At 31.9% G+C, this 20,028-nt stretch overlaps 2 protein-coding genes and 1 long non-coding RNA gene across 3 annotated transcripts; 2 read left to right on the top strand and 1 right to left on the bottom strand.

Moving 5' to 3' along the window:
• The first annotated feature begins 264 nt into the window (after positions 1–264).
• On the top strand, positions 265–2,905 carry LOC123704661 (ribonuclease H2 subunit C). Its single transcript, XM_045653072.1, has 4 exons — positions 265–526; positions 968–1,095; positions 2,099–2,203; positions 2,740–2,905. Exons 1-4 carry the CDS (start codon positions 373–375, stop codon positions 2,752–2,754), a joined length of 402 nt encoding a protein of 133 aa, XP_045509028.1. The 5' UTR covers positions 265–372; the 3' UTR covers positions 2,755–2,905.
• A 2,920-nt stretch (positions 2,906–5,825) lies between these two features.
• On the bottom strand, positions 5,826–18,444 carry LOC123704505 (zinc finger protein 729-like). Its single transcript, XM_045652885.1, has 15 exons — positions 18,340–18,444; positions 17,721–17,807; positions 17,002–17,221; positions 16,698–16,781; positions 12,588–12,711; positions 11,736–11,862; positions 11,290–11,445; positions 10,306–10,463; positions 9,549–9,693; positions 8,956–9,059; positions 8,605–8,690; positions 8,216–8,329; positions 7,616–7,774; positions 7,235–7,353; positions 5,826–6,902 (listed from the first exon to the last, which is right to left on the bottom strand). The coding sequence occupies exons 2-15, from the start codon at positions 17,793–17,795 to the stop codon at positions 5,826–5,828; spliced, it is 2,748 nt and encodes a 915-aa protein (XP_045508841.1). The 5' UTR covers positions 17,796–17,807; positions 18,340–18,444.
• Positions 18,445–18,739: 295 nt separating this feature from the next.
• On the top strand, positions 18,740–19,699 carry LOC123704621. The gene is made up of 2 exons (XR_006753152.1): positions 18,740–19,099; positions 19,520–19,699. It is a non-coding gene; the product is annotated as an uncharacterized LOC123704621 (long non-coding RNA).
• Positions 19,700–20,028: the final 329 nt, after the last annotated feature.

Consider the following 20,028-nt stretch of genomic DNA (forward strand, 5'->3'; position numbering starts at 1 on the left):
TTATCTAACAGTAATGAGTAAAAACTAAAAATTAATAATGTTCTTTTTCAATAAGTAAATCTTGTTTTTAGATTTGTATTAACAAATTCGATATGATATATTAGGTAAATTTTTATTGGTTGCATTATCGTTGTATTCTTAGAGTATATATTACAAGGTTGTAATCAATTAAAGTAAAATCTGCGGCCATTCAAAAGACTTGTATCAAAGCCGTGTTTCCTATTACAAAAGAACGATGCAATGTCAGTTGTCGAGTGTCGATTTTGACTTAATTTTTTGCGGGAATTTTGTCAAAATAAAAACAACAAGATTGGGTTAAATATTTACTATTTTAATTCGATAATACATGGTGTAAGGTTTAAATGAACAAAAATGTCTATACAAGTGGATAATAATTTAAAAGACACCGATAATCAAGAAGTGTTCAATCAGAAAGTGCATTATATGCCGTGTAAAATTGAAGAAGACGGTCAAGCCAATGTGAATCAGTATTTTTCTCCTTATATTCAGGAAAATGAGAATGGAGGTATGGCTTAATTAATTTATGCAATGTGTTATTTTGTGAGGCTTTTTTATAAAAGATCAGTTAAACTTGATATTTAGGTTTAAAGCATTCAAACAAAAAGAAGGAATTCACCTCGTGGTCGATTTTTTTGTATTCATAAACGGACTAAAAAACGACTATATTACAATTCACAATCAATAGTGGCAGCTCTGTTCAGTTTTAACCAAGATAAAGATTCTAATATTTTCTAATCTTAGGAATAAACATATAAATAATGGTGAACTATTAAATCATGTACTTAATGTTTAATATGTATATATAATGTTTTTGTATTATGAATAGCTACAATCTTCCCCATACTTACCCCTACAATATCATCTTGACTTTAATTTTAAGTTTTTAACCACCTATCTATTTATAATAATTTTCATAAATTCATCACACACATAATATATTTCACAGAATTATCAGCCACCTTCCGTGGACATTCACTGGATGGAGTTAAAATGCCACTACCAGAAGGGTACAGAGGTATTGTGGTGACGGAGACAAAAAGACCACTCGGTGAAGGTGCTGATAGAAAGTTTCAGGTATTTATTTAAAAGTTGACGTGCCTGGTAGAAATTGTATCTGAGTTATAAGGCTGCCTATGGCATGTAATCTTCAATTGGGAAGGAATTGTAATCTAATTGTTTATAAACTTTTTAAATGGTAGTTTTTTAACTTTTCTTAAAAAAAATACTATAGTTTATTCTACAGCCTAGCTTTCAAACAAATGACTCATTTCAATTGTAAGCTGCAACATACATTATATATTATTGTGTTTAATTAATATTAAAATGTCGAAGTTTTTACTTATATCATATATTAAATAAACTCTCTCTTTAAGTTAGATATATGACGGAAGAAGGGGGCCTAAGCCCATTTTTTAAAGGAGTGACGTCAGCAATTCTGACGTCATCATCATCAGGGCAGGCGCTCATACTCGAAGAAGAACGCCTGTGGGCATTTTACTGCCCTTTTATTCCACGTCGTAATTATAGAGAGAGCTCCGAACGCTCCAACGGCCGGCGCGTGAAAGTGCTCATATACAAAAGTACTCTGTGAAGTGCTCTGTGCCGTCGGGCACTCGTATTTAAATTAAACCATGACTCACAAGAATTAGTTTGAGAGTGTTGCCACTCTAATTTTTGCAATGAATTTTTATCATTTTTAAAAAACATTAATTATTTCGTTAATTTAATTATTTCATTACATTAATCAACCACTTATTTTAAAAGATTTAAGTTAACTTTAGCTAGTTATAATTGTTTAGTAGTTTGACGGTAGTCGTTTATCGTCGTTGCGCCATGAATGTATATGTCCATTATGTGTTTCACTAACTTATAAGTTACTAGCTGTGCTCCGCGGTTTCACCCGCGTGGCTCCGCTCCAGTTGGTCTTAGCGTGATGATATAATATAATAGCCTTCCTCGATAAATGGGCTATCTAGCACCGAAAGAACTTTGCAAATCGGACCAGTAGATCTTGAGATTAGAGCGTTCAAACAAACTCTTCAGCTTTATAATATTAGTTAACGATATCTAATTTCAGGTAGCTGGTGGTTTCAAAGAAATAACATATTGGAATTGGGATAAAAAACCATCAAAGAATGACAATATTGTAAAAGCAATGGACTGGATTGATATAGCCGAGGCGGTAAGAACATTTTTGTAATTAAAATAAGTGTAAAAAAATGTGTGCGTGTACAAGTGTACACACGTAAGAAGTGAAACTTCTTTATGACCTTATTTTTCAAACAATAATTTACTATATGCAACTATACAGAAATACATCGAATCACGCGTGCTAGGGATAGGAAAAAGATGGCGCGTAACGGAAAACACTAAATTTTTTTCCAACCCCAATAAAGAAGTTTCACTTCAAGAAGTAATTATTATGAGTACATACTTAAATTAATATAAAAATGTAATTTATTCATTACTAGCTTTCCACCCGCGGCCTCGCCCGCGCAGTCAATGAAAAACCCGTATAGTTCCCGTTCCTGTGGGATTTCCGGGATACAACCTATCCTATGTCCTTTCTCGGGTATCAAAATATCTCTATACCAAACATGCATATTGGTTCAGTAGTTAAGGCGTGCTTGAGTAACAGACAGACAGAGTTACTTTCGCATTTATAATATTAGTATGGATTGTAGCCTTAATGTATTAATTATTTTATTTCATTTTCAGATTCACGGAGATTAAGAAATAAAACACACCATATATTTTTAGTATTTATTAACAAAAAACCAATAACAAGGGACCTCTTATATGGTCCTAAAACAAACATTTTACTTCTTTATTAAATTAGTTACACTTACTTACTTCTAATTTTGTAACATTAAGGCCGGTTGCAGAGCTTCACCGACCATCAGTGCGTACGTCAGTCGCACTTGTCATATGTATGGAAATACGCGTGCGTATGGTCGGTCTAGCTATGAACGGTTTTATGATTTTCCATACATATGACAAACGCGACTGACGTACGCACTGATGGTCGGTGAAGCTCTGCAACCGGCCTAACCAAAAAAAATATCTTAAACTATAATATTACTAGCTTACTGCCCGCGGCTTCGCCCGTTTTCTCTAAAACGATTTGAGATTTAAGCTATCCTATCTCTCAAGTTGGATCGAACTGCACATGGTGTGCGAATTTTATTATAATCGGTTAAGTGGTTTAGGAGTCCATTAAGGACAAACATTGTGACACGAGATTTATATATATAAGATAAGTAAAAAGTTGTAGATATGTTATCAACACAACATTCGATCTTCACACGGCACACTAACGCACACACGATTAGATGTCAAAGTGAGATGGCATGATTCAACTAACGTGTGCGAAAGAGATAACTGAAATAAAAGGTTTGTAATTAGCCACATTTCGTTTTGCACCTTTTTACTTATATCATTGACAAGACAGACCAATTTGCATTCCTATTAACATTTAAAATGTGATTTGTATTCTCTTCTTAGCTGCCCCGTGGTTTTACCCGCATTGCTCCGCTCCTGTTGGTCTTAGCGAGATAATATATTATAGCCTCTAGCCTTTCTCGATAAGTGGGCTATCTAACACCGAAAGAATTTTTCAAATCGGACCAGTAGTTCCTGAGATAAATTAAAAGAAACCGCATCAAAATCTGTTGCGTATTTTTAAAGAATTAAGCATACGTAGTTTAAAACTATGTAGTGTATAATAAATCACATTTTAAATATTTTACAATATGACTTAAAATACTACAGAAATAAAGACATGGGTGCCTTGGAGATATCTATGGAAAAGATGTATTTTATATAAATAAAACTTATTAATAAATAAACTTTGTTAAACATGACGTTTTTTATTTTCCTTGACGTTTTATTAAGGGCCGATTTTTCAATCCTTGGTTAAAATTTATTCGTCCATTAAAGTATTACACGAACATTTTTAAATGTCACCTGTGAACTGTCATATAGGACAATTAGAAAACATTTTTGAAATAGTAGTTTAATACGTTATTCGATGAATAAGTTTTAACCAAGGATTGAAAAATCAGCCCTAAGTAAATTAAAACTGATCATGTATAAATAAGTAAATAAAAGATGAAAAGTAAAATAGTTGTTTCAAAGCAATACTTTGAGCAAAATAGTAATTGTTTCTACTCATAAAATAAATAAATACGCACAAAATATTTTGCAACTAAACATCATGCATAAAATAAGTTAGGTAACAAAAAGTTACATTTCTTGACAATAAATTGAGGAATTTAAATATTCACTCTTTCACTCTCACGCATAAAATAACTCTTACATCTCGCTCTCACGAGTCGGGCAATTACCTTCCTTTCGTATTACCATTCAGAGTGCACAATATTTATAACTTAAAAAAACATCATCCGTCTTAATTTCAAAGCACGGACTTTAGCGTTAAACCATAGACAATTTGACAGGGATAAATTTAAACCTTTAATTCATCAATCATCGAATAACGTATTAAACTACCATTTCAAAAATGTATTCTAATTATCTGTATATGACAGTTTACAGGTGACATTTTAAAATGTTCGTGTAATACTTTATTGGACGGATAAATTTTAACCAAGGATTGAAAAATCGGCCCTAAAGTAAGTTAAACCATGACATTATTACAGGTCTATTTTTTTTTGTATTAAGACGGCTTGGGTATAAAGTATGTAGGTACATAAAAATTGGGAGCCTAGTTTAGTACGACATTATCTAACTACTTACAAATAATATTACAGTTTATATTATGCATAAATAACTTCAATATATTATATCATTTCTTAAATAAATATTAGGAAAATGTGATGATATGATGCGACAAATCTTAAATAAACCGGCCATAAATGTTTGTTTTTGTGATAAGGCCACACCCCGGACACTACATACAAAATTATCGTTTTGACCACACCCCGGACACTCCATACAAAATTATAGTTTTGACAGTCACACTGTAGAGACTGCAAATGTGTGTGTAAACTCTTTATGGTTGGCACATTTGTGACTAGCGTAAAAAAAAATTCGCGGTTTTCTGATGAAATACATCCGTAAACAGCACAATATCTAACCATTTTCTACGAAAAACGATAATCACAAATCCAAAATAATAAAATTGCTTTAAGTCAATTTGATTAATGTTGTCAATCTTCGTTGCGTTTCGTCTAAAGACGTCGTTGGTATCGTCCTTGCGGGGAAATGGGTACCATAACATGTCTGATCGTGCGGGGTGAGGTAAGTGTTTAATTTTGGCGGGAGGCGGAGAGTGTCCGTTCTGTAGCGTTTAGCTACTATTATGTATTCTGTGGTTTTGACAGTCACACTGTAGAGACTGCAAATGTGTGTGTAAACTCTTTATGGTTGGCACATTTGTGACTAGCGTAAAAAAAAATTCGCGTTTTTCTGATGAAATACATCCGTAAACAGCACAATATCTAACCATTTTCTACGAAAAACGATAATCACAAATCTAAAATAATAAAATTACTTTAAGTCAATTTGATTAATGTTGTCAATCTTCGTTGCGTACCTATCGTCCTTGCAGAAAAATGCGGACCATTTTTAGGCTGATCGTGCGGGGTGAGGTAAGTGTTTAATTTTGGTGGGAGGCGGAGAGTGTTCGTTCTGTAGCGTTTAGCTACTATTATGTATTCTGTGATAAGGCCAAAAATGCCAAAATAATTTTGTCAAGTCATGAAAGTATACGGAGCTAGTGATATTTTTAATTTCATCCTTATTAATCTTTTACTAACTACTAAGTAATAAATTTAATAAAATTATTATTGCACTGAACTCTCAATTCTTTGCCTCATTTGCTTTATAATTTCATTTCTTTTTAAATACTCTTTTCTGCTAATCAAAATTTTCCTAACTTTGACGTTCCCGCGAATTCTTTTCCTTACTTTTTTATTAACTGTTTTATTAAGTCTATTGTCTATGTGAAAGCCGAAATCGGTTCTTTTTTCTAAATCTGAGAAATCCTCTATATTCTCTCTGGTCATTTTGTTGTATATTTTCAAAAACTGCCAAAATTCTATATCTCCACCTTTTATGTTTGTTTCATAGAATTTTTTTAACTCCGGATCGCATTTATGTTTATTTACTATGGGCTTAGGATCTAAATAACGGTTTGGATTAACGGTGGTGGCAATACCGTTATCCGTAGCGGTATAGATACCTGTATTAGTAACGGTATTTTTACTTTTTTTATTTTCGATCAATTTAAGCTTATGTTTCCACATTTTAGGTTTAAAAGGTTTTTTATTTGGATCGTGACGTCGGTAATGTAATTTTAAAGCGCTTAGAGTCTGACATATTTTCTCACATTTATCACACGGGAACATCATATTGCCGCCATTTTTCTTAGTGACGTCACTCAATCTTTTCATGCGCCCGCAATAATCGTCGCTACCGGTTTTCAAAACACTAGTCACATCACTAATTTTCGGTATTAAATATTGATCGATATTTATCGTTTCTTTTTCTACTATCCACTCCTTGCCTTTTTTAACTAACTTCGTTTTAGCGATCATTTTGTCTTTTATTTCGCGGTTTTTTCTATCAAGATTGACATACGCCTGTTTATTAAGGTGTTTCACACTAGGGATGACATCCATTGTATCGATAATTTTACTTTTTATATCGAAATAGAATCTAGAGCCGTTATTATTATTTTTTCTATCTTTTATGTGGCCGGTGTATAGTTTGGTATTTATTTTGTGTTTTTCAAGAAGGTGTCTTCGCATATTTGTCTTGCACACGTAGTCACATAGCGGACATTTTCTTAGTATAGTTGAGTTGCACAGATCAAAATGTTCTTGGCAGTGATCGAGGAGGGCTTCTTTCGTTTCGTATAGCTGTAAATTTATATTATTACATTATTTACAAGTAGTAAGTATATTATAAAGAATATTTGTTTAAAATGTAATTATTCACTTTGTTAAAGAAGTTATTTTAGGATGATTTATTTATTTATTTGCGGAATAAAATTAACGTTAAAACGTGGTGTCATTCGTTTACGAAAAACTTATTTACAATAACTTAAATTTTCCACGTTGGTATGCATTATTTTTTTACAATTAAACCAAAATTAATAAATCTAACCCATTTCCTAAACTTCTCAATGCTTACAAAAAATCTGGAAGTATGTAAAAAATTACATAATTGTCAAAATTTTATATAATCTTACCTTAAAACACACATAGCACTGATGTACATTGAATTTCACCTTTCCCGATTCATCCTTTTCGTATATATTATCGATTTTTATTTCATTCGTTGGTTTTGGTACAGCTAATGGTTTGGGAACTGAAAAAGAAATCAAAATAATTAGGCAAGAGGATATTTTTATTAACATTTTTTAAATTTTAATGCGAAAAAATTAAAATTTTATTTTTTAGTTAAAAATAATGCATTTCTATAAAAATACACGTGTCAGGAGTGAAACTTCTTTGGCATGATTCAAAGTTACCAAGATCGTCGCCTTACCATGATGTGACGGTATTGCCATGACGCGACCTTGAAATTTTACTCTCAACGCGTCTAAAGAAGTTTCAATTTCAAGTCTTACCTTTAGTAATCAACTTCTGCATTCTCTTATTATACATCCGTCTCACTCGCTCCAACTCTTTTATCTCTTTCTCTCTTCGAGATTTTGTCAAAATCCTTTTTAACTTCTTCTGAAGATTTCTCTCCACTGCCGCGTCTATTGTGGGATCTGGTTTTTTTGCTGAAAATTTTATTAAAATATGCATGTTTGTTACTCTGTTATCTAGAAATGGCTGAATCGAATTTGATAATAATATGATATGTCGGTTGCTTGTTATGGGTGTACACATAAAGTTTTCAGAAATCATCTATTTGAAAAAAAAATGCGTCTGGAATTTTATAACTTATAAGTATTTTTTCCATATTGAGCGTATGCAAAACTATAACCTCCTTTCAGCTTAGTATACCAACAGTGGGACACCCTGTGTATATAAAAATGAAACCCGTTTCCCTTGGTCACGGCATCACGCGTGAATGGGTGGACCGATTTCGATAATTCTTTTTTTATTATATTCCTTGAAGTACGAGGATGGTTCTTATGTAGTGAAATCGTAAATATGTACCACGGGCGAGGCTGGAGCGGACCGCTAGTATATATTATATGCATATAAAATCAACTTACGAGCCTGTGTTCTCACAACGACTTCTCTCACATAGAAATCGTCCATTTTGCGTTCAACTTGTACTTCTATATTTCCAGTCGAATCGAGACATTTAGATATTTCAACGTCTGAACCTAGAAATGGTAAAATGGTAAAGTATATTAAAAACAAGAAAATACATAGGTATACATAAAATTTAATTTTTTTTATTAATAAATAACAGAATAAATATGAAAAATGAAGGTTAGTTTCTTTTTGAAATTGTAATCTGTAAAATTAAGAACCATTTTGATAAGATTTTCAACGACGGATTTCTGATTTTATGAGGTTTGTTTCAAATATCTCGAAACTTTTTTAATGTGTTTTTAAACGGACAAATTAAGATGAAAAATAATTATAAGTATCTTACTGCTTTCGACTTCTTCTTTTATTTTAGGCACTTCTTTATCATTTGCTTCGTTCTCTTCTTTTACTTCCACTTTCTTCTTTAATACACTGAAAAATATTGAACAAAACCCATACTATATATATAATATTATAAATGCGAAAGTAACTCTGTCTGTCTGTCTGTTACTCAATCACGCCTTAACAACTGAACCAATTTGCATGAAATTTGGTATAGAGATATTTTGATACCCGAGAAAGGACATAGGATAGGTTTTACCCCGGAAATCCCACGGGAACGGGAACTATGCGGGTTTTTATTAGACTGCGCGGGCGATGCCGCGGGTGGAAAGCTAGTATATATATAAAATCTTACCGTCTTCTTGTTAGTTTATATTTAATACAATGCACGTTCCAATAATGTGATTTCAAGTAAATATGTCTCTTATAGGTTTTATGGCATATTTTACATTCTCTGTCCTGCAATATAAATACAATAAATAAAAAGTATGAACCAAATAAAAAAAATGCATAAAATAATAAAAGCTAATACTTATATAAAAAAATGTGTGCGTGTACCTACTAGTGTACACACGTAAGAAGTGAAACTTCTTTATGACCTTATTTTTCAAAAAATAATTTACTATATGCAACTTTACAGAAATACGTCGAATCACGCGTGGTAGGGATAAGAAAAAGATGGCGCGTAACGGAAAAATGTCACGCGTAACGAAAAAATGTTACACTAAATTTTTTTCCAACCCCGATAAAGAAGTTTCACTTCAAAAATGTGTGTTATAATTTTCCAATTGAATTGACAAAAAAAAAATGCATTTTATATAAAAAAAAACCTTAATAATGTGTCAAAATTTTTGTTTGTGTATTATCTATATCTTTTTAAACATTTAAAAAATCCATTGAATGCCAATAAAACAGAAAAAAATACACTAAAAAAATTTTTTTTCATACCGCTTCCGAATCGTGTCCATATTTGATATGCATCACTATACTCGGCTTATTATAAGTGAAGAAATTACATAAATCGCAAATATACTTCTGTTTGAACATGTGCTTCTTCGTTATGTGATTTGTTAAATATTTTTTGTTGTAGAAACTGGAAAAAATATAAAAAGGTTTAGAAAAATAGATATTTTAATTTGTCGAGATAACGACAATAAATAGAAAACTATGTTTCTACTATTTAGTAGAAACATAGTTTTCTACAATAATTTATGATTGTAATCAATGATGTAGTTAACATAATATTAGTCCAATCATTTAAATCATCAATTTTCCAAGTAACCTGATTTTTTGTATAGAATTTTATGGCGTTATCTATAACTAGCTGCGTCCCGTGGTTTTACACGCATTGTTCCGCTCCTATTGGTCTTAGCGTGATGATATATATCCTATAGCCTTCCTCGATAATTGGGCTATCTAACACCGAAATAATTTTACAAATCGGATTAGTAGTTCCTGAGATTAGCGCGTTCAAACAAACAAACAAACTGTTCAGCATTCTAATATTTGTATAGATGATAAACGGAAGACAGAACATTTCCCGGATCAACTCGTATTGTTCTAAATGTTGAAAATGTTGTAAACACTGTAAATAATATTATCTTTCAATCAGTCGAACAGTCAATAAAAAATATTCAAATCTGTACTCTAAAAATTATAATTTCATACAAAACAGTACCCCTCTTTACACAGTCGGTAAACTCACCCCACTCCACAGTAATCACAGACCACACTCTTCACTTTGACTTCATGTTGTCGACTATGTCTGTTAAATCGGGATAATCGCGAAAATCGTCGTCCGCATATGTGACACTCGTAGTGTTTTGATGGATAATGTAGGATAACGTGTTTTTTGAGGGTAGACTGCGAAAAAATCGAAAAAAATTTTAGGGTAGATGAAAAAATAAATTTTTGACGGTAGTTGGGTAAATTTGAAAAAAAATGAGGGTATATTGAAGAGAAATGAAACAAGTTATAACTGCGTTAAAAACAACCGACTTCAAACTTGCACTTGCAAAATTTACAAATACCTACAGACAAAAATGCTCATAAAATAAAAACTACTGGGCCTATTCGAATAAAATTTTTATGGGACCAATTCGACACCATCCCGCATCGAACAAAAAAAGAATCACGTAAATCGGTTCAGAAACCTCGGAGTAATCGGTGTACATACATAAAAAAAATATACCGGCCGAATTGATAACCTCCTCCTTTTTTTTGAAGTCGGTTAATGAAATAATTTATTTGCAGGAATTGTGGTTAACTACAAGGTTTTACAATATATTACAATAAAGTCCGCACAATTCGCCAGCACACTGGCATACAAATGTTTATGTGTTTAACTAACTAGAGAATGTAAAGAAAAAAGATATTTTGAAGGTAGTTGGAAAAAAAACGGTGGTATAATGTAAAAAAAAAAAACATACATCAAAGGCGAATTAATTAAATTATTACTTTGATAGCATTGCTTTTTTTTTGTGTGTAGACACAAAAATGCAAAAAATAAACAATCTATTTAAATATAAGTAACAAATTGGATTACGAGGCGGGATTCGAACCCGCGTCTTTTGCCAACAGTAAGACGCGGGCTCGATGCCTCGTGAATTCATGATCAGTTTTTTCTATTCTTTAAAAAAATAACTTTTTAAAAGCATTTGAATGCTATAAAACTAAATATTAAACTTACCTTATCCTTAAAAGCCTTCTTACAATCATCGAAGTCACATTTATAGGGCCGGTAATCCACGTGCGTGCGAAGATGTTGCATTAGATTATATTTATTAGATATGTATATACCGCAAACATCGCATTGCACAGCATAGCTCTGTTTGTGGACTACACGCTGAAATATGTATAATAATAAAGTCAAACATTGAGAATTTTTTATATATGTATTTCCATATACTACTCTTGAAATATATTATAGCAAATTTTAGGTATTATTATACTAGCTGTGCTCCGCGGTTTCACCCGCATTGCTAAGCGCCTGTTGGTCTTAGCGTGTTGATATAAATTATAGTCTTCCTAGATAAATGGGCTATCTAACGCCGAAAGAATTTTTCAAATCGGACCAGTACTTCCTGAGATTAGCGCGTTCAAACAAACAATATATAAATACTAAAAAACACATACCACATGAACATTCCTCGATGTATTATCCCTGAACATTTTCCCGCAAATCTCACACGGTTTCTTTTTGGTGTCCATATTTAAATGTTCCTCTGTTACATGCACTTTTAGCACTGACTTTCGTGTGTACCTAAAATTATATTTTATGTTTATTATATTATACCAATGACATAGTTATATATTTTTAATTTTTGAAGTGAAACTTCTTTATCGGGGTTGGAAAAAAATTTAGTGTAACATTTTTTTGTTACGCGTGACATTTTTCCGTTACGCGCCATCTTTTTCTTATCCCTACCACGTGTGATTCGACGTATTTCTGTAAAGTTGCATATATAATAAATTATTTTTTGAAAAAATAAGGTCATAAAAAAGTTTTACTTCTTACGTGTGTACACTAGTGTGTACTAGTGTACACACGTAAGAAGTGAAGTGTGTGCGTGTGCACACCTTTTTTTTACCATAACCAAACGAATTTTATTTCAACTAATAGTTTTTAACACAAAATATTGCCTTCTCATTTTAGTGTATGGCTACTTATTATGTCGATGTATTATTTTAATAGTTATATCTCAAAAATTGTGACTCCTAGGTATAAAAAAGTATGTTTAATTAAAAAAGATGTGTGTCGGGGACTGCCGCGCTAAAGCTATTGCATGCTATGCCTTCAAGCCACACCTCCGCCCGTCGGAGTGGGGAGCGTGAGGTTTTTTGTTACGGAATTTCTCGATTCAGTCCCCGCGCTCAAAACCCGCGATAGAACCTATGCAATAGCTTAAAAAAAGTCTCATCTGGTTATCAGATCGGTGAAGGTCAAGCTCCCGCGGTCTCCTGTACTACAAGGGTAAGCACACTTACTGTTTATCGCACACTTTACACTTGAACACCGGCACTTTACCGCGATGTCTCTCTTCGTGTTTCCGAAGTGTCGAACTGTCGCGACACGCGTATTCACAGTATGTACACTTGAAGGGTTTGGAATCTGAAATAGAAATAAAAACACTTAGGGCCGATTTTTCAATCCTTGGTTAAAATATATCCGTCCAATAAAGTATTACACGAACATTTTAAAATGTCACCTGTAAACTGTCACATACGGACATTTAGAATACATTTTTGAAATGGTAGTTTAATACGTTATTCGATGAATAAGTTTTAACCAAGGATTGAAAAATCAGCCCATATTAATATATCAGATATGGCGGGATTTAATGTCTATGTCATACTTTTCAGTTCTGTATATTTCAGCTTATGTAGCAGATTAACACAATAGCTATTTAAATAATTGCTTTTGCCCGCAGATTTAATCGTGGTAGTAGTATCTATACTTATATTATAAAACTGAAGAGTTTTATAATATATCATCACGCCAAGAGCGGGTAAAACCGCGTGGCACAGCTACTTATAGATTATTGTTTTGTGTGTGTGGCTGTTTCATACATCAGCAACAGCGTCACAACTGAAAGCCATGACGAAGATCAGAAACATGATGTAATCAATAGCTAATTGCTATCAAAACGTGTTTTTGTTATGGACAATTTAGTTTGATAGCTGCACTAGCAAATGCGTTTGGATTTTACCATAAATCTATGAATAAATAATATTTTTCGCTATAGTTTTAAAGGCGTAAATGCGTCAATAATAATTAATAACATATCATTCCTTGACATTCTTTTCACAATAAAATATAACCTTGTTATATTGTTTGTATGCACGCACCCGTAAGCACTCACACGCAAACAAATACAAGTTAACATTTGGAATTTTCAAAATGTATTTTAAATATATTTTATAGCTTCTATATTAACGCATTACTTAGTTTTTTAATTCTTAACTTGATAGTATAAGCGAAAACTAACACAATCAGTCAGACATACACTTTTATAATTATGTTTTCAATGACTCCTTCTTTACTTACAAATATGACTAAGCTCTAATCGTGTGTGCTTTTAATAATGTTTATTTATTTTATAGTGTTCTATGGATTAATATTTGTAACTGGTATTAACTTTTTTACTATATATTTAACTTTTTAGTATTTAGAAACTACCTTCGTATAATTTGACGATACAAAATTAGATAGAAATAGATAGACATCTAGGTATGACACTGAGTTATTTATCGAAAGCATTTCTTGAAACGGTGCTTAGTTCTTTGATGGTTGGATAAATACTTTCCTGCGTTTGTGAAAATCAGATTTTCGTATTCAAGGATACTGTTGCATACTTAGCAAGACCATAAACGTAATTTTTTCAGAAGCCAGAGTATATTGTGAGGATCTAAACGCGACACCGTGGAAACCGTACGGTTACTCTTGTCCAGTTTTATGTCAGAGCGTACTAAATGCTATACACAGGTGAATATAGACTAATTACTATTACTACTATAAACTATTATAAACTCAACGCTTTTATGAATATTTATTAATTTTACGCAACAGCTGATTGAGTAGTATTTACATCGTTCTCGATAACAAACGATCGTAATTTGGTTTTAATGAAATGAATGTCTGTAATTAGTTTCCATACTATTTGTTATTTTGTGTACTGTGGTGCTACGATTATTGCGTTGTCAATGCGCTTTGTTAGTGATCTGTTATTAACGTTTTTTATTTAGTTACTGTACTGTTTCAAATTTTTACTGTAGTTCTACGGTGAAACATCTATAGAAGAATTTCCTTTGACGCAGTAGGTGGAAAGCTAGTTCATTATTTATTATAATAACCTACGTCTGTTGTTTCAAATACTAATGTATTTTTTTAAATACCATGTTTACAGATTAAAAATAATGGACTACAAAAAGATAGTATTCCAAGAGCTATCAGTCAATCAGAACATTAACGAATTAAATGAAATCATTATCAATAGAGGAAAATTAAAGAAACCAACACAAGACCCTATTTATTCTGATTACGGACACGAGCATTACAAGCGTATTTCTCGAAAAATGGATTACGATTATAAAAAATACAATTACGACAACACTATTGAAGCTATCGATTTGATTAAACACGTTATGGCGGTATTCAAGATGGCGGACTGTCATGACATAGACAATATTGGCGGGAAATTGAATTGTTCTAGAAAATTCAATGTGGATAATGAATTCGTTACTATAATGACGAATATTTTGAACAAATATGCAAAATCGACGTTTAAGTTTACTGAAGAAATGACTGAGGTATGTAACAAATATAGAATGATATTTTAATACACAAGAACGTAAGTTCAATTTAAATTATATTTGATTTAAGTACCATGTTTGTAAGAGAGATTTCATCTTTATAATAATTGATCCTAACTGTCAAATTGTAGTCAGTTCGATCCCGAATTCGGCAGACGACTTTTGATAAATATGTAAATGTTTTCTTTGAGTACAATTTTCCATTTATCTTTAAGTGGCATTACACAATTCCAACCTGAAATGCATGCACTAATTGGTTCTTTATAAATCTTATAAAATCGTGTTTATTAATTAAGAGCGCAAGAGCAACAAGAGCAACTTTGGTGTCTCTACCATCAACTCTATGGGGAGTTGCGTCGCTACGTGCGCGCACTTTCTTACTAGCACATAGAGTTGATGGGAGAGACTAAATAGTTGCGGAGACAAAAGTTGCTCTTACGCGCTAGGTCTAACTCTATTTTTTTCAGGTGATACTCAGCAAGCTATTCACGAACAGCACACACGCACACAACATGTACGACGTTAACAAGCTTTTAAAATATTTACGCAAAGCTGTACGCGTACATTCCAATCACGACAATAAATATGTGATCACTTTGAAACCAAGAAATTGTTTGAGTATCAGCGTACCAGGGTGTTTTTGCAAGCCTGGGTGAGGATAATTATTGTTAATTTAATGTATGGAGGGTAGTTGACAGTTTTTTTTGCAATAAAAAAAGTGAAAAAAAGAACATGTGTTCCGAGCACACGTGTCAGAAGTGTAACTTCTTTGGCAAGTTTAAAAGATACCAATATCGTCGCCTTATTCTATGACGTGACGGTAATGCCATGACGCGATTGAAATATTACTCTCAACGCGCCTAAAGATGTTTCATATATATAATATCGATTTGGAAATTGAAACCAGTGGACCAGTCCACTTTCAACCTCTGGGCAGTTCAAGGGATTCACTTGAAAATCCTAAAAAAATCGAAACCTCACACAAATTACTTATGAATATTAGAAAAAATCGATTTACTGGGAAAACAATAAACATTTTTGCATATACATGTATTTTGTCAGACTTTTTTATATAAAAATGCCTAACTTATATTGTCTATTGCTTCGAATTAACAGCTATGACGTCACAATATGGCGCTAAGTCATTCCTATTCTTATTATGATGACATAATATTAATTGTATCTTAGAAATTTATTTTATACTGTATTATTTCTTACAGATACGTGGAAAATTCCGGCCAATGCGTGGAACCTTCTAAATGCCTGATAGATAAGAATCAATATAAATATTTGAGTAGAATTATTGTCCAATAGTTAAAGTATTGTATAGTTGAATAAAGTTTCTGTATAAAGTTTATTAATTACAATTATTTTATTGTTTTTATTAACCATTACCCTCTACGTGTGTGCTAAATTTCATTGTCATCGGTTCAGTAGTATTTGCGTGAAAGAGTAACAAACATACACCCACACACACATCCTCACAAACTTTCGCATTTATAATATTAGTAGGATATGTAGTCCATAAGATAATGCCTTTACACAAGGAGTGAATGAATAAAAAAAGGACTCAAATCTTGATAGAAATAGCAGCCCGAGCTAATAACTTTCCTTGATAAAAGGACTATCAACAGTGAAATAATTTTTCAAATCTGACCTGAATTTTCTGAGATAAGCGCGCACAAACAAACAAACTTCAGCTGTATACAATTACTAATTAGTAGGATAATATTTACATGTTTATGGCATAAAAAAATATACTTATTTAAATAAATATTAACTTACTGGTGTGAATCAATATGTGTGTAGATAGACTATATCCAGAATTGAAACCTTTCTTGCACCATTTACATTTGTACGGCTTTTCGTCTGAAAATAAAAAAATCTAAAAAATGACATTTGAATAAATAGTAAAAAAAATTCATAAAGATTGTTTATAAAGTAGATTCAAAGTTAAAAAAGAACTTCACAATTCGTCTGGTAGCTAAAAAACTGTGATAAATAATAAACAACTCCTTATCAAAGTCACAAGAAAATGTGTAACCATTACCCTCACTTTTTCAAGTCGGTAAAAACCCTTGACACTTACCAGTATGCACAACTCTGTGTTTCTCCATCAAGCTCTTATAATGGAATTTCTTGCCACAGAAATCACACTCATGATCCGTCGGAGCATTATGAACCCTCTTTATATGTTTTGTAAGGTACTTATTGGTTTTGAACGTGCCGTTACATATTTCACAGGTGAAGGGACGATCGTCAGAGTGTAATTGGAGGTGATGGTGCAGACTGCCTTTTTCTGTGAATTTCTGGAAGAAAGAGTATGAAATAATCACTACATAGTATAAAACAAAGTCGCTTTTTCTATCCCCATGTCCCTATGTATGGTTAAATCTTTAAAACTATGCAACGGATTTGGATGCGGTTATTTTATTGATAGATTGATTCAAGATCAAGAGAGGTTTTAGTATACATATAGGTTATAGGTTTTAAACAAAGCAGGCGAAACCGCGAGCGGTAAGCAGTTAAGAATATATATACGAACGATTGTAAGTTTATATATGTATGTTTGTTACTTTAATAGGAAAGGGAATGCTCATCAAAGAATTTGTGCTATAAATTGTGGAGAAATTATACTGTAGAATAAAATCTATATATGTTCTATAGTTAAACAACTTTTAGATATGCTCTGCATATCTTATTCACCAGATAAAACATCACAATGTATGAAGATTTAATTCAAAAAGTGTAACATTGTTACTCAGAGGCTAAACTTAATAAAATATTAAAGAAACAATAAAAACTCACCTTTCCACATTCTGTACATGGGAACCTCTTTGGCTTCGGATCTTTAGCCCTCTTCTTCTTATTTACTTTTGCCATTTTTAATGATATCTGAAATGTTAAGTAATTTCTATAACAACAAAAAAGTTAAAAATAATACGATAACAATAAACCAAAACAAGAAGCTTTATACAAAATAATGATATCATTTTAAATTTTAATATACCTATTAGATATTTTTAAATTTCAAATATATATAGAAAATTATATGTATGAGCAATATAATAACATTAAAAAACAATTTATCGCTTATAAAACAAACCAAAATTTAACATGTTCAATATAAAGAACAAATCTTGCATCGCATAGTCATTAACGTAAAGTAGAAAGAGGTTTGGTCCTAAACGAGTTCCCTGGGGAACACCTACTTACATAATCGATTCATATACCTTTTTCGTAACACTTAAAAGTACACAACCGCTTATATTCACAAAATAAATGAAATTGTAATGTACTCTAGTAAAAATCTTAATTTTACGTGTCAGAAATAAACAAAAATACGCAATGTTAAAAATAATCTAGGCTAAAGATGGCTGCTGTTAAGTAATTCGAATACGCAAATAAACTTCAAATATAAACTTACTTTTACGTTCTATGTTGAATTCATAATTACTGTAGGTACTGGACAAGAAAATGATTTTATTAATAATTTTTCATTTATTTACCACTACACTCATTTTTGTAAACAATTATTTGAATGACAATTATTATTGTGTTGCCACTTGCCAAGCAAAAATTTGAAATAAAATATTTAAGACTCAACAAAAAGTTATTATTTACTGAATTTAAAATCCATTTTCGATCGATTTTATTTTTTAGGAATACTTTCCAACATCATCAACACTTACACGAATGAATACAACGGATAATTTCTCAAGTCAAAATAAGTTTAGTTTAAAATTACTTCAATTTTGAATAGTCGACATGTAAAGTTGCATGATAGGTGTGTTTGAGTGTGTTGGAATAAATGGTTTCTACCGTAGACAGAGTAACTAATAGACCCAATGACGATACCTTTCTCACTTACACAAGAAAGAGAGCGAAAATACCATAACAAATGCATAAGACAAAGACACAAATACCCAATTTTTTGTCCCTTAGTGTGTAACCTGTTTTTCAAGATCCGCAACTTGAGTTGCGAAACAAACTTTGACAGTTCGTGCCTTCATCGTGCTTGGTGTTCGAATTTTGGATATTATTTAGTAAAAAATCGATACGAGTACATTGAAAAGACGGTGAAATTATCTTAATATAGACATCGAAGTAAATAGAATGGTGCGTTGTCGTGTTATTGCATGTATAAGCGATAGTGAGAAGAAAATTGCCGGTGTGTCTTTTCACGCGTAAGTACGACTTTATTGTCCTTATTTATAGTTTCTCAGTGATGATTATTTATACTTTAGCCTAAAGTAACAACAATTCGCGTTAAAACAAGGAAAATATTAGCGTAATATCGATTTTTACATTCAATAACCTATAAACATCAACAAGTAAGTGTTGCCAGTGTCGGGAAAAATAATACCCCGATCATCAATAAAAAAATATTGATTTGACAATATGGCGAAACTCGAAAGTAAATGAATATGAAATCCCATAATAACCCAGTGTTTCGGGAAGACTTCGGCATCGAAAACATATTTTAATTTATTATTTCTCATAGTAATAATTGTGATTGACATAAAATTACACTTATAATTTTAGAGAACCTGAACTACCTGCGAGCATTAATTATTATTAACCTATGTTTATCGATTTGTTTCCAGATGATCCAGACCTACGTAATTAATGGATTGAAGTGGTAGAAAAGATTGGATTCTCACAAAATATTGTAAAATATGAACAAGCCAATGAAAAAGTAAGAAATGTGTTTCGTCATCAATAATCAATCTGCTTATATTTTTTGTATCTACTAAATTGATTATAAAGACAAAAGAAAAATCTCATAACTGGTTTTATTTAATTGCTCCTAAAAATATTTACCCTTTCCAAAACATCCGGGAGCTCGGATACTGTGGCAACATTCAACTTATACATTGACAAACTATCTTTGTCTCAGTCGCGGTTACAGAGTACCTTTGTCTATTAGTTTCTCAGTCTACGGTTTCTACTTTCTTTCTTTCAAAGGACAGTTACATTTTTGTGCTAAATTTCTATATAGGTAATAAAAATGAATCGCCAAATGTATTGTTTAGTGTAAAACTCGAGAACGGCTCAATCAATTCGGTATTTTTTATAAGTTTATGTTAAAGCACAAGGTTCATAAGGATAAAAA

This window comes from Colias croceus, chromosome 30 (genome assembly GCF_905220415.1).
Source record: "Colias croceus chromosome 30, ilColCroc2.1".
Taxonomy (NCBI): Eukaryota; Metazoa; Arthropoda; class Insecta; order Lepidoptera; family Pieridae; genus Colias; species Colias croceus.